Raw genomic sequence first — 22694 nt, 5'->3', positions numbered from 1 at the left:
CTACCCTCTCACTGATCATTCTCTTATTCCTCACATACGTGTAGAATGCCTTTGGGTTTTCCCTAATCCTTCCTGCCAAGCTTTTTCATGCCCCCTCAGTCCTCAGTCCATTTTTGAGTTCTTTCCTAGCTACCCTATAATCCTCTAAAGCTATGCCAGATCCTTGCTTCTTCAACCTTAAGTAAGTTTTCTTCCTTTTGACAAGAAGCTCCTCTGCTGTTTTCATCCAAGGCTCCTTCACCTTACCATACCTTGGCTGTCTCAGTGGGACAAAGTTATCCAACACTTGCAACAAGTGCTCCTTAAACAGCCTCCACATTTCTGATGTGCATTTCCCATAGAACAATTGTTCCCAATTTATACTCCACAGCTCCTGTCTAATAGCAGTATAATTTCCCCTCCCTTAATTAAATATCTTTCATACTATCTGTTCCTATCCCTCTCCATGGCTATGGTAAATGTGAGGCAGTTGGAGTCGCTATCACCGAAATGCTCTCCCACTGAGAGATATGACACCTGGCCTGGTTCGTTGCCTAGCGTCAAATCCAATATGGCCTCCCCCAGTCCACCTATCTACATACTGAGTCAGGAATCGTTCCTGGACACACCTAACTAAATCAGCTCCATCCAGACCATCTGCACTAAGGAGGTTCCAATCAATATTGGGGAAGTTGAAGTCACCCATAACAACAACTCTGTTACAGCTGTACCTTTCCAAGATAAACTGTTCAATCTGTTCTTCCATCTCATGGCTGCTATTGTGGGGTCTATAGAAAACACCCAATAAAGTGACTGCTCCTTTTCTGTCTACCCAGACTGACTCAATAGACCAACCCTTCTCAACAACCTCCTTTTCTGCAGCTGTGATGCACCACTCTCTCATTAACAATGCTACCTCCCCTCCTCTTTTACACCCCTCCCTGTTCTTCTTAAAAGATCTAAACCCTGGAAAATTCAGCAACCATTCCTGCCCCTGTGAAATCCATGTCTCTGTTATGGCCACAGTATCGTAGTTCCAAGTACTGATCCATGCTCTAAGTTCATCACTCTTATTCCTGATACTGCTTGCATTGAAGAAGACATATTTTAACCTATCCTTTTGCCCTATTAACTGTGTATCCTTCCTGACAGACTCTCTGAATTCTATCTCTACCTATTCAACAACTACCCTCTCCTATGATCTGTAGCTCTGGATCCCATCCCCCTGCCAAATTAGTTTAAACCCTCCTGAAATGGTCTTGCAAATTTCCTGCCCAGGACATTGGTGCCCTTTCAATTTAAGTGCAACCCTTCATATACAGGTCCCACCTTCCCCAGAAGGTATCCCAATGATCTACGTATCTGTAGCTACGTGTTTAGCTGCACTCGCTCCCTGTTCCTCGCCTCACTAGCATGTGGCACCGGTAGTTATCCTGCGATTACTACTCTGCTTGTCTTTCTTTTTAGCTTCCAGCCTAACTCCCTGAAATCACTTTTTTTGGAATAGTTTTGACATCCCAACGTCCAGCATAATTTAGCAAATTACTTCTATGAAACTGAAACATTGTCTGTGAACTGGTCTTGTTAGAAACCAAATAGAAAAGAAGGATAGTAGTCAGTGCAGGAATATTTGAAATATCTGTTAACACCAACAGATGAGAGAGATGTCAATGCTCAGTAGTTTCAGTGTGTTCCATCTACAAGAAGTATTGCAGAAATTTAACAAGGCTCCTTAGACAACAATTTCTAAACCCATGACCACTTTAATCGAGAAGGACAAGGGCAGCAGATACATGGAACGCCACCACCTACAAGTTCCCTTCTAAGTCACTCACCATCCTGATGTAGAAATGTATTAAATTCTTTCACTTTTGTTGGGTCAAAACTCTGGAAGTCCCACGCTGACATTATTGTGGATCTACCTATGGCATATCAACTGCAGCAGTTCAAGAAAGCAGCTCAGTCAAACTTATCAAAAGTAATTAGCATGGGCATAAGTACTAAACACTGCAAGTGATGCCAATGTCCTCTGGCCTATTTTTAAAAAAAATTATGATTGGATTGGGTATGAATCAGAATGTCCAACAGCAGTCCAGCAAGATATGAAAAACATAGAAGCAAAATTCAAGAAAAAACATTAATGTATATCAAAAAAAGAGTTGAAAATTGTCGGAAATTTTAGTGAAGCTTAAATATAGTACTTTAGTGAAATATAGTACTTCAAAATAATCCCTCAAATACGATCTTATCTAACATAGTGATTTATATTGGAAGGAAAATTTATAAATTAAGGAAAAGTTGATTTGTGTGAATCAGTAAGTTGCCTTGTTCTGACTTCTCTTTTCTCTCGTATCCATATATCTAGCTCAGGCATGTCTTGATGGGAATAGCACAGCCAGTTTAAATGTAAGAACTGAATTACACCAACATTTCTATTTTAAAAGAGTTGTTGAACTTTTTAAACTTGTATATGGAGGCTTGAGATTTTTGACCAAAATCATTTTTAAGTTGGAATTTGAGTAATTTGAAATTTAATGTTTGGTTTTGAGGTTAATTACCCTGTTAAATTGTTGAATTAGAAATATCTATGCTGCCTACAGAAAAACTAGTTATAGTGTCAAGATGCATGTGAAGGTAATTAATTCCAGACAAAAAGACAATCACTAATGTAAAGCTTGGCACTAATGTAAAATAACTGACAACTTATTTAAAAAAAAACATGTAAAGTGTGACACCATTTGAAGCTGTGATTTGATCCATGTGCTAAGTTTGAGATTTTATTTCATGGATGGATGGTGTGTGTTAATCTGCAAGGACATTTTAAAAAATCAGTTATGAGCAAAGTATATACTTTATGTTGAAATATATTCAAAGGGACAGTATAAAAACATGAACTCATACATAAGATAGACACACCCCAAATACTTTCAAGATGGCGGTGTTCCTTTGTCCTTCTAGATGGAAGTGGTCATGGGTTTAGAAGGTGTTGTCTAAGAGCCTTGTTAAATTCTTGAAAGTAGATTCAAGATATACCTAGAAACAAAGGACACTTCAAAAGCTGCATACACATATGTGAAATTGGATTGATTTCACACCAACAAAGTATAAAAAAGGATCTTGTTTCTAGTAGTGTTCCATTTAAAGTTATACAAGGTAACATAGGGAATGAGATCTTTATATTCTTAGGTTATATGCCATCACATATTGAAAGATATGTACAAACATACTGACTGTCAGACATAATACAATATCTCCCTTTGTACCAAAATAAAAGTTTATCCCAAACAGAAAGGCATGGTTCTGCATAGCTACATGTTGTCAATTTAATAATAACGCAAACAGCAAAAACAGAAATTAAAAGACTAACAATTCAAACATCAATGTAACATTTTGGAGGTTTGACAACTTGTCCTGATCTGGCGACTGTACCAATGTGCAGAGGTAAGTGTTGTTCTCTGCAACACTTGTTTGACCAGTTTGATTGGTTTGCTATCGATTGATGGCATTCAACATCACTGCACAACCATCATTGTTGTTACTCCCTTCATGTACGATTGATATGGCAAGTATTAGCTGACTTCTTTTCCTTCACAATGTAGTACTGTAATCACAGATGACTTCATACGATTTGGACTGGTTGCTTACCCTAGAAACTATTGGTGATATCCAAGTGTTTATATTTCTAACTCACATTCTCCATCCAGTGTAAAGTTTTGGTAGTTCTCTACCTGCTCGCTTATTGTGTATCTCTTTCACTCTCCTCTATTTATGAAGAAGTTGCCATATGTCTTGGAAACAGCTTATAATTGGTTGCTGGACAGGAGTTTTATAAATACTTTCAAAGAATGTGTTGTGTTGAGGATTGTAATCCCTTTTCCTTTGGTATTACATGAAAATACAGCAATGCAATGTGAAAATCTTGTATTTCTGGACACCTTAAAATCATTGATTTGATAGTATGCACTATACACTCAGATAGACCATTTGAGCATGAATTGTGGGATGATGATGTGATTTGGATCATTCCACATATATCTCTTATAGATTAGATTAGATTACTTACAGTGTGGAAACAGGCCCTTCGGCCCAACAAGTCCACACCGCCCCGCCGAAGCGCAACCCATCCATGCCCCTACATTTATCTCTTACCTAACACTATGGGCAATTTAGCATGGCCAATTCACCTTACCTGCACATCTTTGGACTGTGGGAGGAAACCGGAGCACCCGGAGGAAACCCACGCAGACACGGGGAGAACGTGCAAACTCCACACAGTCAGTCGCCTGAGTCGGGAATTGAACCCGGGACTCTGGCGCTGTGAGGCAGCAGTGCTAACCACGGTGCCACCGTGCCGCCCTGTAGTATAGATATCTTGAAACAGTTTGCCAGTGAACTGGTGTCATTATGAGACACTGATTCAGGACACTACATAATTTGAAAATAGTGGTCATTGTGTCAGTAGTCATGGTCATTGTGTTGCTAAGTCATCAAAATAAAGTTTAGCAAAGTAATCTGCCATAATGATGTAGTCTTCCCTGTGCACTGTGATTAAGTCCTATGCTACTTTAGTCCAAAAGTAAATGCAACGTCATCTGGGTATAAAGGCTTCCTCCACTGCTGGGGCTGATTATGTTTGACATGCCACATTGAATATCCCAATTCATCCATCACCAGGACTTACATTCACTAGCTGTCCTGTGCATTCAATATCCACATGTCTCTGATATTATGTGGATATGATATCTTGGCATGATACTTTTCATATTAATAACCTATTTACATTTAAAAGTGGCTTGGTGTGATACACCAAGTTCTTCATTGTACAGCCAAATGAATGAATCTTCTCCTGTATCTTCAATATAGTCAGGCCGTCTCTGAGTAATATGGATTATGTACTGTAAGATGTTTTCATGCAGCGGAGTGCGATTTACTGAGGTGTGTCTTTCAAAATGTGTAATGGCAATATGATGACACTAGTTACTGTTTTGATTTTACCTTTTATTGTTTGTGGTACTGCCTTTATAAGCTATGACATTCAATACTGTAAAACCTTTTGATTATCTTGTAATGCTGACAGTATTTGAGAGAAAACAGCTTCTGAAGTTTGCTTTTTCCTTAATTGACTCTGGACCTTCTCAAAATGGTTGCGTTAGTGCATCTTCAGAACTATTTTCTTGCTGCAAATGTAGATGTGTTGCACGGTGTTGTTGGTATCTGTTTTGTTTTGCAATCTATCTGTATTCACTGAAACCTATGACATCCCCTACACACAGAGTAAAAACAAGGGCTGCAAATGCTGGAAACCAGAGTCTAGATTATAGTGGTGCTGGAAAAGCACAGCAAGTCAGGCAGCATCCGAGGAGCAGGAAAATCGATGTTTCGGGCAAAAGCCCTTCATCAGGAATAGAGGCAGGGTGTCTGCAGAGTGGAGAGACTCTGCAAGCACCCTGCCTCTATCCCCTACACACAAGTCGACTTCCTGTTTTCCTAAACCCTTGAGCTATAGTCAAGATGACCTCGGTATCTCAACAAGAAAGAGAGAACAACACCAAAGCACCAACGATATTGTCTTAAATTTAGCTGCACATAATGTAGTAACAAGTAAAACATTACAATCAGGTGAATCACCAATCTCACAGAGGGTTATTGCTTTTCAAATCTATGCCCCCTTTTCTTAGAACTCCATGCTTTATCTCTGCAAATGGGTTTCTGCTCTGCCACAGTACCTCCCTTGTCAGTCATTAATGACATCATGTGTGACCTGTTTGCAGCCTTTAACATGGTTAGGCTGTCATCTTTTCTCATGTAACTCAGCTGGATGAACCACATACACCTGCTCCCAGAATTATCTGTTTAATTATCATCGAGAGAATCACTTGAGAGACTTTTGTTCCCACTGTCATACTGGTACTCTGGAGTAGGTGAAAGTGAGGACTGCAGATGCTGGAGATCAGAGTCAAGATTAGAGTGGTGCTAGAAAAGCACAGCAGGCCAGGCAGCATCTGAGGAGCAGGAAAATCGACGTTTTGGGCAGGAGCCCTTCATCAGTGATGCCCTTCATCAGGAGCCCTTCATCAGTAACATCGATTTTCCTGCTCCTTCGATGCTGCCTGACTTGCTGTGCTTTTCCAGCACCACTCTAATCTTGACACTAGTACTCTGGTATCACTTGATATCCCTCCATTGTTCCTTAATTAGCAAACTGCTTATCTAACATCCAGTATTGGATGAGCAGGAATTTCCACTGATTGAATATTAGGAAATGTGAAGTAATTGTTTTCAGTCCCCACTCCTAACTATATTGTCCTGCTAATGACTCAACCTGTCTCCCCAATAAAGCCAGTCTGTTTATAAACTTTCTATCACAAGGGCTGCACAAGCTTGGTCTTGAGATAAGCTTCTGATCTCATACCTGTGCCATCACTAATAACAGCAATTTCCACATTTGTAGGTCACCCAATGCAGTTGAAACCCTCATTAATGCTTCTGTCACGTCCACACTTGACTATTCCAATGTATTTCTAGCTGGGATCCACATTCTGCTTGCTGTAAAACTTGAGATCATTCACAACTCTGCTTTCTGGGTCTCAGAATGCTGTTGCTTATCACCTCTGTGTTCGCTGATATACAATGAATTGATTTTACAGTTCAGATCTTGGTTTTCAAAGCCACCATGGCCTCACTTCTCTCTATTGTGGTAAATTCCTGCAGGCCCACAATTCTGTGATATCTACACTTGCTAATTCTGTCATCTTCTGCATTCCCCATCAGAATCACTCTACGTTTAGTCACTGTATCTTCAGTTGGCAGACCCCCAAGCTTTGGAATTTCCTCTTCATTCTAAATAGTCTACCTCACTGTCCTCTTTGAGGAAACCAATATTTTGGTCATTAACCAAAAATCCACAAACATGGCTTGGAGTCATACTTTACTTGACAATGCTGTGCTGCACTTTGGAACATTGGATGACATAAAGGTATCATATAAAGATAACCTGTATGCTTATTTATTGGCCTGAGGGTGCAGTTGCAGATGAATTTTGCTGCAGAGGTTTCAGGTTAATCATGCAGCAATAATAACACAAAGAAAACTTTTTGTTTAATTTTGTAGGACCAAGAGCAAGGGATGTAGAGATGAGGCCCAATGAGGGTGACGGGGTTGAAGGAGCTACAGCACTACACATGAGAACAACTGAAAACATGGATCGTAAATTGGAGGAACTAAAAGAATATAAAGGTATGATGGACATTTTCAAAGTGGAATTGTGACAGGGATTGGTTCCAATGCTGTCTGGAGTATGGAGAGATTAAAAGCAAGGATGCTAGCATGATATCTTAAAAAGATAAATATAACAGCAAAAGACACATTGGGAATTGTGGAGTTAGGTAAACATCAAATGATTTATTTTGTTTGTTTTTAATTTGTTCTTGGGATGTTGGCTTCACTGGTGAGATCAGTATTTGTTAACCATCCCTATTTACCCAGAGAGCAGAGGATCCTGCCTGAAATGTCAACTCTCCTGCTCCTCTGATGCTGCTTAACCTGTTGTGCTTTTTCCAGTTCCACATTTTATTGATTTTGACTTTCCAGCATCCACAGTCCTCACTATCTCCAAGCAGATAAGATTCAATCATATTGTTGTGAGTCAAGTGTCATATGCAGGCTAGACCAGGTAAGGACAGCAAATTTCTCTCCCAAAAGAACATTAGTGAACTATATGAGTTTGATAGTTGACAGTGGTTAATTGTGTTGAGGGCAACTTCTTTGACCATTGATTCTTGGCCCACCATGGTGCAGGATTTGAAAAAGAGATGATAATGTGAATCAAAGATCCGTGAGGGCCATTTGAATAAGACCAATTGTTGTGAAATGAGGGTTAGATCGGTATTAAAGATGACCAATGAACAAACTGCAGTAGAACTTCTAAACTGGAAGAGGACAGACTTCAATGTAACGAAAAGGAATCTAGCCAGAATAAAATGGAGGATTGACAGGTATAAAACCAAAATGGAACAATGAGTCTTTAAGGAAAAAATGGTTGAGGTACAGGCAAACACATTCTTCTAACAAAGGCAATACATAAGGGAACCTTTGATATGAGGGAGATAGAGCGTATGGTCACATGGGTAGATATTTTGCAAATGAATTTTAATGTGAGGTAATGCATTTTGATAGAAGAGATATGGAAAGACAATGCAGGCTGAATGGTACAACATTGAGGGGAGTCCAGAAACAAAGGGACCCCAGGGTTCTTGTGCGTGATTCACTGAAGTTCACCAGACAAGTTGAAACAGTTGTAAAAAATGGCTTATAGGATTCTTGTGTTTATGAATAGAGGCATAGACTATAAAAGCAAAGAAGTGGTGCTGCATCTCTAAAAATCTTTGGTCATACTACATTTGGATTATTATGTTCATTTCTGGACACCTTATTGAAGGAGGCATGTTAAAGCCCTGGAGAGAATGCAAAGAAGATTTACTAGAATGATACCAGGAATGAGAGATTTTACATTCAAGGAAAGATGAGAGAGATTGGTCTTATTCTCCTTGAGTCAAGAAGATTAAGAGGTGAGCCGTTGAAGTGTGCAGAATTATAAATAGTTTTGACATGGTAATTGATATTCTGTTTACACTAGGTCATATGTCAGTAACTAAATGGTCACAATTTCAAGATCATCAGTAAGATGAGGAGAAACTTCTTTATGCAGAGATGTTAGGATTTTAGAATGTGCTGCCTGGGAGAACATTAGAAGGTGGAGAGAGGTTCCAAAAGAGGTTTCAAAAGAGAGCTGGATAAAGATGTAGTTAGAGCACTATGGCAATAAGGCTGAAGAGTGGGAATAACTGGTTAGCTCTTTCAGAAGCTGGTACAGAAAACAATGGCCTCCTCCTATATTATAAAATTCTATGATTCTTAATCTGAAGAAAGACAGAGGAACTTGGGGATCATCTTTGAAGGTAACAGGAAATATTGATAAAGAGCTAACAAAGTATATGGCTTGTACGACTTCATAAATAGAGATACTGAATACAAAACAGCATAATATGCTGAACATGGATAAAGCTCTGATATGCCTTGTCTTGGAATATTGCTTCCAGTTCTGGTCACCACATTTTGGGAGAGTTCTTCATCATAAAATCAGAAGAGAACACAAGTCATGAGAACAGGAGTTGACCATATGGATGGTTGAGGGACAGGCAGCGAGTTTTGAGAAGATTTGTAGGTTGAGGTTCTGGATGTAGGTTTTCTTGCTGAGCTGGAAGGAACAATAGACAATGCAGACAATCGACGGACAAGAATAATAGACAATGCAGACAGTCAAGGGACAGGAACAATAGACAACGCAGACAGTCGAGGGATAGGAACAGGTATACACTGTAATAAATAGGAACAGGAGAATGACATTCATCCCATTGAGTGTGCTCTGTCATTCAATAGGATCATGGCTGATTCAAGAATTTGTCTCAGCCTTAAATATACAAATAGACTCTGCCCCCACTGTTGCCAAGATTCAAACCTCTGAGAGAAGAAGACCTTCGTCATCGCAATTTTAATTTGCTGGTCCTTTATTCTGGGATTATGTTCTAGGGTCCTAGACTCTTCCACATGGGAATACATCCTCTCAGCATTTACCCTGTCAGATGTGGTGTCACCAGTACTTGGTACAGTTGCAATAAGACTTCCCTAGTCTTGTATTCCAACACCCTTGATATAAGTCCAACATTGCACCAGCCTTCCTGATTACCTGTTGTACCTGTGACCTAGATTTCTGTGTCAAAAGGTGCAGCACTGGAAAAGCACAGCAGATCAGGCAGTGTCCGAGGAGCAAGAGAGTTGATGTTTCGAGCATAAGATCTTCATCAGAAATGTTGGGAGTGGGGGGAGCAGGGGACTGAGAGATAAATGGGAGGTGCGGTGAGACTTGGTGGGGGGGGGATGGTAGACAGGAATGCGATAGGTGGATGAAGGTGGAGGGTGATGGTGATAGGTCAGAGTAGAGGGTGGAGCAAATAGATGGGAAGAAAGATGGACAGATAGGACAGTTCAAGGGGGCTGTGCCAGGTCTGAGGGTGGGGGAGGGGAGATGAGGAAACTGGTGAAATCGACATTAATTCCGTGTGGCTGGAGGGTCCCAAGGTGGAAGGTGAGTTGTTCAATCTCCAGTCATCAGGTGGCTCGGATTTGGCGGTGGAGAAGGCCTAGAACTTGCATGTCCTTGGCGGAGTAGGGAGGGGAGTTTTATGCATGTGTACCCCAAGTCCCTTTGTGTTGGAGCTTTCTGCCGTTTTTTTGTCATTTAAATAATGCTCTGTTCTTTTGTTTTTCCTTCATACTTTTCCACATTATACTTAATTTGCCAACATTTTGCCCACAATATCTCTCTTCAAATGGTTTCTGTCTCCTTCAGATGGACTGGGAAAATTAGGTTGGTACTGGATCTCAAGAAAAAGAATTCATGGAATGTCTTCAAGATGGTTTTCTGGAACCGACTAGGAAATAGGCAATTCTGGATTTGGTGATGTGTAATGAGACAGACTTGATTAGGGAGCTTAAGGTGAAGAAGCCCCGAGGGGATAATGACTATATTATGATAGAGTTCACTCTGAGAGGGAGAAGGTGGAATCAGATGTAACAGTATTACAATTCAGTAAAAGTAACTACTAAGATATGAGGGAGGAGCTGGCCAGTGGTGATTGGAAGGAGAGTTTAACAGAGAAGACAGTGAAGCAGCATTGGCAGGAGTTATTGCGGGTAATTTGGGAGGCATAGTAAAAATTCATCGCAAGGAAGAAGAAGCAAATTAGGGGATGGACGAAGCAACCATGACTGACAAGGAAATTCAAGTACAGCACAAAAGGAGAAGAAAAGGTAGACAATATGGTAAAGATTAGTGGGAAACCAGAGGATTAGAACACCTTTAAAAACAGTAGAGAATAACTCTGGAAAGGCAACAAGAAGGGAGAAGATGAAATATGAGGGCAAATGAGCTAGTAATATAAAAAAGGATTGCAGGAGATTTTCTTGATGTTTAAGTAATATTAGAGAGGCAAGAGTGGCTATTAGATCACTGGAAAATGAGTTTGAAGAAGTAATAATGGGGAACAAAGAAATGGTGGATGAACTGAATAGGTACTTTGCCTCAATTTTCACAGTGAAAGGCACCAGCAGCATACCTGAACTTCAAGAGAGTTGGGGGGAATGGTGAGTGTAATGGCCATCACTAAAGAGAAGATGCTGGAGAAGCTGAAGACCTGAAGGTGGATAAATCATCCAGACCAGATGGACTACCACCCCAAAGTACTGAAGGAGATAGCTGAAGAGATTGTGAAAGCATTGGTGGTGATCTTTCAGGAATCACTAGAGTCAGGGAGGGTTGCAGAGGACTGGAAAATGGCTAATGTAACACTCCTGTTTACGAAGAGAGGGAGGCAGAAGACAGGAAACTATCGACCCATTAGCCTGACGTCTGTCATTGGTAAGATTTTAGAGTCCATTATTAAGGATCGGATTGCGTGATACTTGGATGTATATGGTAAAATAGGGCTAAGTCAGCACAGCTTCGTCAATGTGATGTCACGTCTGATAAATCTGTTAGAATTCTTTCAGGAGGTAATGAGCAAGTTAGACACAGGAGAGCCATTGGATGTGATCTATTTGGATTTCCAGAAGGCCTTTAAAAGGTGTTGCACAGGAGCCTGCTAAATAAGAGCCCACAGTGTTGGGGCAAGGTATAGGTATGGATAGAGGATTGGCTGACTGCTAGAAAGCTGAAAGTGGAGATAAAGGGGTCTTTTTCAAGATGGTAGATTAGATTAGATTAGATTACTTACAGTGTGGAAACAGGTTCTTCGGCCCAACAAGTCCACACCGACCCGCCGAAGCGCAACCCACCCATACCCCTACATCTACCCCTTTTAATCTATGAGGAGAAAGTGAGGTCTGCAGATGCTGGAGATCAGAGCTGGAAATGTGTTGCTGGAAAAGCGCAGCAGGTCAGGCAGCATCCAGGGAACAGGAGAATCGACGTTTCGGGCATAAGCCCTTCTTCAGGAATGAGGAAAGTTTGTCCAGCAGGCTAAGATAAAAGGTAGGGAGGAGGGACTTGGGGGAGGGGCGTCAGAAATGTGATAGGTGGAAAGAGGTCAAGGTGAGGGTGATAGGTCAGACTGGGGTGGGGGCGGAGAGGTCGGGAAGAAGATTGCAGGTTAGGAAGGCGGTGCTAATTTGATGGATTTGACTGAGACAGGGTGGAGGGAGGGGAAATGAGGAAACTGGTGAAATCCGAGTTCATCCCTTGTGGTTGGAGGGTTCCTAGGCGGAAGATGAGGCGTTCTTCCTCCAACCGTCATTTTATTGTGGTCTGACGATGGAGGAGTCCAAAGACCTGCATATCCTTGGTGGAGTGGGAGGGGAAATTGAAATGTTGAGCTACAGGGTGGTTGGGTTGGTTGGTCCGAGTGTCCCAGAGGTGTTCTCTGAAACGCTCCGCAAGTAGCCGGCCTGTCTCCCCAATATAGAGGAGGCCACATCGGGTGCAGAGGATGCAATAAATGATATGTGTGGAGGTACAGGTGAATCTGTGGCGGATATGGAAGTTTCCTTTGGGGCCTTGGAGGGAGGTGAGGGGGGAGGTGTGGGCGCAAGTCTTGCACCTCCTGCGGTTGCAGGGGAAGGTGCCGGGAGTGGAGGTTGGGTTGGTGGGGGGTGTGGATCTGACGAGGGAGTCACGGAGGGAGTGGTCTTTACGGAATGCTGATAGGGGAGGGGAGGGAAATATATCCTTGGTGGTGGGGTCCGTTTGGAGTTAGCGGAAATGACGGCGGATGATGCGCTGTACATGGAGATTGGTGGGGTGGTAGGTGAGGACCAGTGGGGTTCTGTCCTGGTGGCGGTTGGAGGGGCGGGGTTCAAGGGCGGAGGAGCGGGAAGTGGAAGAGATGCGGTGGAGGGCATCGTCGACCACGTCGGGGGGGAAATTGCGGTCCTTGAAGAAGGAGGCCATCTGGGTTGGGCGTTTTTGGAACTGGTCCTCCTGGGAGCAGATGCGGCGGAGTCGAAGAAATTGGGAGAATGGGATGGCGTTTTTACAGGGGGCAGGATGGGAGGAGGTGTAGTCCAGGTAGCTGTGGGAGTCGGTCAGTTTGTAGTAGATGTAGTAGAACTGTTCAACCTCCTCGTGGGAGCACGAGGCGGCGCCGATACAGTCATCGATGTAGCGGAGGAAAAGGTGGGGGGTGGGGCCAGTGTAGTTGCGGAAGATGGATTGTTCCACATATCCTACGAAGAGGCAGGCATAGCTGGGGCCCATGCGGGTGCCCATGGCTATTCCTTTCGCTTGGAGGAAGTGGGAGGATTGGAAAGAGAAGTTGTTCAGGGTGAGGACCAGTTCAGTCAGTCGAAGGAGGGTGTCAGTGGAAGTGTGCTGGTCGGTACGGCGGGAAAGAAAGAAGTGGAGGGCTTTGAGTCCTTCGTGATGGGGGATGGAGGTGTACAGGGACTGGATGTCCATGGTGAAAATAAGGCGTTGGGGACCGGGGAAGCGAAAATCATGGAGCAGGTGGAGGGCATGGGTGGTGTCCCGAACGTAGGTGGGGAGTTCTTGGACTAACGGGGACAGGACGGTGTCAAGGTATGCGGAGATGAGTTCGGTGGGGCAGGAGCAGGCGGAGACAATGGGTCGGCCGGGGCAGTCAGGTTTGTGGATTTTGGGCAGGAGGTAGAAGCGGGAGGTGCGGGGTTGTGGGACTATGAGGTTGGAGGCGGTGGTCCTTCGTGATGGGGGATGGAGGTGTACAGGGACTGGATGTCCTTCGTGATGGGGGATGATCCACCGCCTCCAACAGTTGAACAGTTCATCCACTTCACCAACACCTTCCACCCCGACCTCAAATTCACCTGGACAGTCTCAGATTCCTCCCTCCCCTTCCTCGACCTTTCTATTTCTATCTCAGGCGACCGAATCAACACGGACATCTACTACAAACCGACCGACTCCCACAGCTACCTGGACTACACCTCCTCCCATCCTGCCCCCTGTAAAAACGCCATCCCATTCTCCCAATTCCTTCGACTCCGCCGCATCTGCTCCCAGGAGGACCAGATCCAAAAACGCACAACCCAGATGGCCTCCTTCTTCAAGGACCGCAATTTCCCCCCCGACGTGGTCGACGATGCCCTCCACCGCATCTCTTCCACTTCCCGCTCCTCCGCCCTTGAACCCCGCCCCTCCAACCGCCACCAGGACAGAACCCCACTGGTCCTCACCTACCACCCCACCAATCTCCATATACAGCGCATCATCCGCCGTCATTTCCGCTACCTCCAAACAGACCCCACCACCAAGGATATATTTCCCTCCCCTCCCCTATCAGCATTCCGTAAAGACCACTCCCTCCGTGACTCCCTCGTCAGATCCACACCCCCCACCAACCCAACCTCCACTCCCGGCACCTTCCCCTGCAACCGCAGGAGGTGCAAGACTTGCGCCCACACCTCCCCCCTCACCTCCCTCCAAGGCCCCAAAGGAAACTTCCATATCCGCCACAGATTCACCTGCACCTCCACACATATCATCTATTGCATCCTCTGCACCCGATGTGGCCTCCTCTATATTGGGGAGACAGGCCGGCTACTTGCGGAGCATTTCAGAGAACACCTCTGGGACACCCGGACCAACCAACCCAACCACCCTGTAGCTCAACATTTCAATTCCCCCTCCCACTCCACCAAGGATATGCAGGTCTTTGGACTCCTCCATCGTCAGACCACAATAAAACGACGGTTGGAGGAAGAACGCCTCATCTTCCGCCTAGGAACCCTCCAACCACAAGGGATGAACTCGGATTTCACCAGTTTCCTCATTTCCCCTCCCCCCACCCTGTCTCAGTCAAATCCATCAAATTCAGCACCGCCTTCCTAACCTGCAATCTTCTTCCCGACCTCTCCGCCCCCACCCCAGTCTGACCTATCACCCTCACCTTGACCTCTTTCCACCTATCACATTTCCGACGCCCCTCCCCCAAGTCCCTCCTCCCTACCTTTTATCTTAGCCTGCTGGACAAACTTTCCTCATTCCTGAAGAAGGGCTTATGCCCGAAACGTCGATTCTCCTGTTCCCTGGATGCTGCCTGACCTGCTGCGCTTTTCCAGCAACACATTTCCACCCCTTTTAATCTAACACTATGGGCAATTTAGCATGGCCAATTCACCTGACCCGCACATCTTTGTGACTGTGGGAGGAAACCGGAGTACCCGGAGGAAACCCACGCAGACACGGGGAGAATGTGCAAACTCCACATAGTCAGTTGCCTGAATCGGGAATTGAGCCCGGGTCTCTGGCGCTGTGAGGCAGCAGTGCTAACCACTGTGCTGGTAGCTGGTAGCTGGTAACTAGTGGAGTTCTGTATCACCTTGTGTTGGGACCACAACCTTTCACATTATATATTAACAATCTGGCTGAAGGAACTCAGAGCATTGTTGCAAAGTTTGCAGATGACAGAAAAATAGGTGGAGGGACAGATAGTGTTGAGGAAATGGGGAAGTTGCAGAAAGAAGTAGACAGGCTAGGAGAGTGGGCAAAGAAGGGCCAATGGACCGAGAAGTGGCAGACAGATTTCAATTTAGATAAATGTGAGGTGCTGCATTTTGGAAAGGCAAATCAAGGCAGTATTATACACCTAATGGTAAGGTCCTGGGGAGTGTTGCTCAACAAAGGGACCTTCGAGTGAAATTTCATTGTTCCTTGAAAGTGGAGTCGCAAGGTAGAAGGTGTTTTGTATGCTTGCCCTTATTAGTCAATACATTAAGAATAAGAGTTGGGAGGTCATGTTGCTGCTGTACAGGAAATTGATTAGGCCACTTTTAGAATATTGTGGGCAATTCTGGTCTCCTTGCTACAGGCAGAATGTTATGAAACTTGATAGGGTTCCGAAAAGATTGCCAAGAATTTTGTCAGGATTGGAAGGTTTGAGCTACAGAGAGAGGTTGAATAGGCTGTGGATATTTTCCCTGAAATGTCGGAGACTGTGATTTATAAAATCACGAGGGGCATTGGTAGGGGAAAAGCCAGGGTCCTTTCCCCAGGGTAGAGGAATCCAAAACTAGACGACATAGGTTTAAGGTGAGAGGAGAAAGATTTAAAAAGGACCTAAGGGCAACTTTTTCATGTAGAGGGTGGTGTGTGTATGGAATGAGCTACCAGAAGAAGTGGTTGAGGTTGGTGCAATTACAACATTTAAAAGGCATCTGAATGGTTGTATGAAAAGGAAGGGTTTAGAGGGATTTGGGCCGAATGTTGACAAATAGAACAAGATTAATTTAGGATACCTGGTTGGGGTGGACGTGTTGGACTGAAAGGTCTTTTTCTGTGCTGTACATCTCTATGACTCTAAATGGCGGATGGTGTGAGAAAATGTGAGGTTATGCACTTTGGTAGGAAACATAGAGACATAGACTGTTTTCTGATTGGGAAAAGGCTTCAGAAATCTAAAGCACGAAGGGACTTGGGAGACCTAATTCTGGATTCTCTTCAGGTGAATCCCATTTCGGTGCAGTTGACAGGAAGGCAAATCCAATGTAACCATTCATTTCAAGAGGACTAGAATATAAGGGCAGGGGTACACTGCACATAATGTATAAGACTTTAGCCAGACCACATTTGGAATATTGTGAGTAGCTTTAGAATCTCCATATCTAAGGAAGGATGTGTTAGCATTGGAGGGGTCCAGAGAAGATTTACAAAAATGACCCCAGGGATGAAGCACTTATCATATGAGGAGTGGTTGAGGACTCTGAGTCTGCACTTGATGGAATTTATAAGGATGAGCGGGGTTCTGATTGAAACTCACAGAATACTGAGGGGCCTGGACCTAGTGGACATGGAGAAGATCTTTTCACTACTTGGAGAGACTAGAATCCAAGGGCACAGCCTCAGATTGAAGGGATGATCATTTAGAACTGAGATGAAGAGGAATTTCTTCATCCACAGGATGGTTAATCTGTGGAACTCACTGCCACAGATGGTTGTGGAGGCCAAGTCATTGAGTATATTTAAGTCCGTGATGCTTAGGTACTTGTTTGTCAGAATATCAAGGGTTATGGAGAGAAGGCAGGAAAATAGGGTTGAGAAACATTTCAGTTATAATCAAATGGTGGAGCACACTCAATGGGCTGTATGGCCTAATTCTGTGGCTATGTCTTCTGGTCTTTTGCAACTTGACTTTCCACCTATTTTTGTGTTGTCTGTAAATTTGGCTACAGTATTTTTGTTTTCTTCTTCCAAGTCATTAATTTACGCTACCAAATAGAGATACCTAGGGGTGGAGACAGGTTGGTGAAGATGGTATTTGGCACACTAGTCACAACAGTGAGTACAGGAGTTGTGATGCCATGTTATACAATCATAGAGTCAAAACATCATGCAGCATGAAAATAGATCCTGTGGTCGAGCTAGTCCATGTTGAACGTGTTGCCAAACTAAACTAGTTCCACCTGCCTGCGTTTGGCCAATATGCTTCCAAACCTTTCCTATTCATGTACCTATCCAAAAGCTTTTAAAAGTTATAACTGTACCTGCATCCATCACTTCATATGGCAGTTCATTCCACGCACTAACCACATTCTGTGTAAAAATGTTCCCCCTCATGTTCTTTGCCAATCTTTCTTCTCTCATGTTAAAAATATGCCCCCTAGTTTTGATCTCCTCCACCTTAGGAAAAAAGACACCGTTGCTATTCCCTTACCTATGCCGCTAATGATTTTATAAACCTCTATCAGATCAGCCCCCAACCTCCTACACTCCAGTCGAAAAAGTCCCAGCCTATTTTTATAACTTAAACTCTCTATCCCCAACCATATTCTAGTTAATCATTTCTGAATCCTCTCCAGTTTAATAATATTCTTCTGATAACAGGGCAATCAGCACAGTATATAAGTACTCCAGAAGAGGCCTCACCAATACATTGTACTACCTCAACATGATGTCCCAACTCCAGTCCTCAAAGGTCTGAACAAATGTCTTCAGAATATTGGTGATGCGACTCTTAGAATATTACATACAATTCTGGCCACTCTTCTATAAGATGGATGTTGTTAAACCTGAGAGGATGCAGAAAAGATTTACAAGGGTGTTGCCAGGACTGAAGGATTTGAGTTATATGGAAAGGCTGAATAGATTGGGGCTTTTTTCCATGGAGCATCAGAGGCTGCGGGGTGACCTTATAGAGGCTCATAAAATAAAAATAAGGTCTAATGCAAAATATCTCTTTAACTCCTCTGCCAGTTCTTTGTTCCCCATAACTATCTCCCCAAATCCATTTTGTAAGAGGTTTATGCTCACTTTGCTTCTCTGTCCCTTTTTACATCTTTAAAGAAGCTCTCATTGTCAGCTTTAAGTTCCAGGATAGTTTGTCTTCACAGTGAATGTTCTTTCTCTTTATACTTCTGTTTTTCTGGCATCTGAATTTATAATAGTCTTTGGGGCTATCACTGACTATGGCTTCCCTTTCATGCTTTTCCTTTCAACTTCGTGCTCTTCTTAACTTTCTTGATTAACCATGTCTAGTTTATTATCCCTCTCTTAGGTTCCTTCCTCCTTGCTGGGACATATTTTTCTTAGAGTCAGGAATTACCTCCTTAAATGTCTGACCCTGCTTGTTATCATTCCTGCTAATTTATCCATCCAGTTCACTTTAACTAACTCTATTTCATTTCATTGTAGTTCCCTTTATTTAAGTTAAACACAGTTTTTTCTGACCAATGTTTCTCACACCTAAATTGAATATTGAATTCTATTATGTTATGAAAATTACTTCCTATCTTTTACTTGAAAGTAATTTATTAAACATGCCTCATTACCCATTTCTTAACCCAGGACAGCCTGTTCCCTGATCAGCTCCATTGTACATTGCTCTAGGAAACTGTCTCTAATGCACTCTCTAAATTTGTTATTGTTACTACACACTCCAATTTGATTAACCCAATCAACATAAAGAATAAAATCACCATAATTATTTCTCTGTTCTTTTTAAATGCTCCTATTACTTGTGATTTATGCCCTTTCCTACAGTGTGGCTGTTACAGGTATTTGATAGCCAAAACACTCCTCCTACTAATGTCATCTTTGTCTTATTGTTATTTCTTTCCTCCTAAATAGACTGTGCATCATCTGAGCCTAGATCATCTCTCTCAATTGTCCTCATTTTATTTATTATTCACAGTGCTACCCTATCACTTTTCCTTCCCTCTTGTCTTTCCAAAAGATCAAATACTCTGAATGTTAAGTTCCAAGTTTTGATTGCCTTGTAACTATTCCTCCATAATGCTTATGAGGGCATATCAATTTACCTCGATTTACACCATCTCCCTTATTCGGAATGCTTCATACATTTAGATACAAAGCTTTTAAGCTTGTTCTTTTTTGCCATTTTTAATCATCATATCTATTCCTTATATTCTGTCCTATTTGCTTCTTGTTCTTGATTACCCTGTCTACCTTTTTTGCATTTTATTGTTCTTTCTTTGTTTCTCTTTCTCTTTCTCTTGTCACTCATCTTAGCCTCATTCCTGATGAAGGGCTTTTGCTCGAAATATCATTCTCCTGTAGCTCGGATGCTGCCTGACCTGCTATGCTTTTCCTGAATCATACTCTCAACTCTCATCTCCAGCATCTGCAGTCCTCACTTTCTCTTGAGGTTCCCAGCCTACTGCCATTCTGGCTTTTCGGTCCTACTTTTCAATTTACTTTCTAGATCCATATATTTAGCTTTTAGGACCTCATTCCCGCTTTTATTATGTACGTCATCGGTACCAATGTGTACCATGACTATTGGGTTTTCATCTTCCCCTCTAGAATATTCTGTAGTTGCTCTGAAACATCCTTGATCCTAGCACCCAGGAAGCAATGTACCGCCCTGGAGTCTCATTTGCAGCCACAAAGCACTTATAATTCCACTTACAGTTGAATTCCCAATAACTCCCACAGGAGAGAAGCAGAGCAACGAGAATTAGAATACTCTAGATTTCAGGAATGATGGTTTGGCTACAAGATTAGGTTGGAGAATCTGGGGTTGTTCTCCTTGAAGCAAAATAAACAGAGGGGAGATTTGATAGTGGTAGCCAAGATGGTGACATGTTTTGATATGGAGGACAAAGGAAAACTATGTCCATCTGCTGATAGTATGGGAACTCAGGCCACATCTTTCAGGTTTTAGCAAGAGATGGGATCTTTGTAAAGAAATTTATTTTGAATGCAATGAGCATTAATGGTATGGAACTCACTGTCTTTGTGGAGAGGAGATGTATAGTTTCAAAATAAAATTGAATAAACATTTGACGGAAATATTAAGCAGATCTGAATGAATAGGGCAGAGGAATGGAACAGATTGGATGCTATACAGAGAACTAGTATATACTTGATGGACAGAATATCCTCCTTCTTGGCATTGCAACTCTCTGACTAATTAATCGTGTCCATTTATGCTGTAGTCCCATTAATTCATACGAAAGTAGGGAGGCAGTGGGTGTAGAGATTATGTTATTGGACAGGTAATCCAGGACCCTAGACTAATAGTGTATTGAAATGGCTATTCACCATGGCAGATGGTGAAAATTGAATTCAGTAAAAAATTTGCAATTAAAAAGCTGGTCTAATATTGACCATAAAGCCATTATTTATTGTTGTAAAAACGCTTCTGGTTCTCTAATGCTCTTTAGGGATGGATATCTGTTGTCCTTAGCTTGTCTGGTCTATATGTTACTCCAGACTCTCAGCAATGTGATTGAATCTGACTCTGGGACAGTTAGGGATGGGCAATAAATGTAATGATGCCCATGTCCCGTGAACAAAAAATTTCAAAGAAGTCAATTATATGAAACACAAATTTGAACCATGGCTTCTCCTTGAGAAATACAGTTCCAGCTGTATTTTGTAGACATTTTCCCAGTTACGTCTAAAATGGAATTCGAAGGTGTTGTGTTTGATGTATTTGCATCTGAGGCAGTTAGTTTGTTTATATACCATCTCAAGGTATATTGACTTCGCGTAACAATTTTGCTAGTATGTATCTCATGAAATAGAAAAGCTGAATTTCCTGATCGCCTCAATGTCCACAAATGATCCAATACCATTACAGTTTTTGTGATGTGAAGATGCAACATTGACCATACTGACCTTGACCATTTAACAGAAGTGTTTTCTAACTTTCAGTTTTAATCACACCTGAATTCTCATTTGCTTCTTATCCAACTCCTCCAGGTGTTCCAGTATCGGGCCAATCTGGTTCTGTGAACCTTTCTGGTAGTCTTCCCTCCCACAGTCCCTATTCCATGCCCCCTGAGCCAAGCCTTTCCCAGAATCCCTTATCCATCATGATGTCTCGAATGTCGAAGTTTGCCATGCCGAGCTCCACTCCACTGTACCATGATGCAATCAAGACCGTTGCTAGCTCAGATGATGACTCGCCACCTGTACGATCACCAAACCTTCCATCCATGAACCATGTGCCAGGTTAGTATTTAGCAATCCTGTTGGTATCAGCTGCATTTTGCAAAGTTAGTAGCTTTATGGTGAGAGATGATTCTAATAGAAATTACTTTTTATTTTTTATGTCCATAGCTTGGTGCTGATTGTATCGTTGAAAATATTTGTGAAAATTAGGGCTCACAGGAAATGTTGAAGCAGTGGCTGAAATATAATCATATTTGAAATTGATAACATGACATTGCAAAATACAGGTTAGGTCATCCTGAAATCAAAACACGTCTAAATGTTCCGCATGCAAGATCTGGATTTATGCTGTGTGATGCACATTAGAACCTTGTGGAGTCCTGAGACAAATAGGCACACATGCAGACACAACCCGGGAATCTTAAATATAGAATGAGGGATAGGGTTGGATTTCCACTGTTCAGGACCCACTGGGAAGGTCTCCAATGTAGAGCTCAGTTCAAATTGGGCCTGCTACATGGTGCTTACCTGGATACTACCAGCAAATGTTATTCTGCTTAATAGTGATCTAACTCTGGGATTAGCCAGCATAACTGAACTGAGCACCACTAATCACGCTTGATCTGAACATACGCAATTACTTTCCCCAGCAACACCAATACCCCCAGACTCAACCCAATTACTCCTCAGCTGAACGTCCGACCTTTCCCTTACCTGCTTATTCCTTATTTGACTTACGAACTCACTCACTTATTCACCCACTAACTCACTCACTCATTTATCCATCCACTCATTCATTCACCCACTCATTTATTCACCCATTCACTCATTCGCCCACTCCATCACTCATTCATTCACCCACCCGTTCCCTTACTCATTCATTCACTCACCCACCTGCTTAATCACTTACTCACTCACCCATCCAATCACTCAGTCACTCACTTAATCATTCACTTACCAATCCACTCACTCACCAAGCAACCACCCACCCATATGTTCACCCACTCACTCACTGAAAGACTTGAAACCTTTAGAAATGTATCTGAATGCAGCAGCTAAATCATATGAGTGGGTTTGTTATCTTTTTGCCCATCTGTTCCTTTGCTTGTCAGTCTCCTGCTTGGATGGCTTCTCTTATCCATCATTGCCGCATGTGGAGTCAGTCGCCTGCTGACTGAAAGAAATTTCATACAAATTCTCATTGGCAATCGTATTGGGCATGTTATCAACACTGTGACTCTATGACCACAGGATCTGAATCATGAAGCAT

General features: G+C 42.7%; 1 protein-coding gene across 9 annotated transcripts in view; it reads left to right on the top strand.

Annotated features, from left to right (window-relative positions):
- bcl9 (BCL9 transcription coactivator) overlaps positions 1–22694 on the top strand; it is a 253860-nt gene that overhangs the window by 214296 nt on the left and 16870 nt on the right. For all 9 annotated transcript variants that reach the window (XM_087987985.1, XM_087987989.1, XM_043691452.2 and 6 more), the window contains 2 exons: positions 7090–7215; positions 21233–21484. In XM_087987985.1, coding sequence (XP_087844111.1) covers positions 7090–7215; positions 21233–21484 — 378 coding nt within the window. The remainder of the gene's footprint in view (positions 1–7089; positions 7216–21232; positions 21485–22694) is intronic.

This window comes from Chiloscyllium plagiosum, unplaced genomic scaffold (genome assembly GCF_037043375.1).
Source record: "Chiloscyllium plagiosum isolate Xiang-an unplaced genomic scaffold, Cpla_swu_hap1 HiC_scaffold_6, whole genome shotgun sequence".
NCBI classification, from domain to species: Eukaryota; Metazoa; Chordata; class Chondrichthyes; order Orectolobiformes; family Hemiscylliidae; genus Chiloscyllium; species Chiloscyllium plagiosum.
This window is presented reverse-complemented; position numbering and strand designations above follow the sequence as displayed.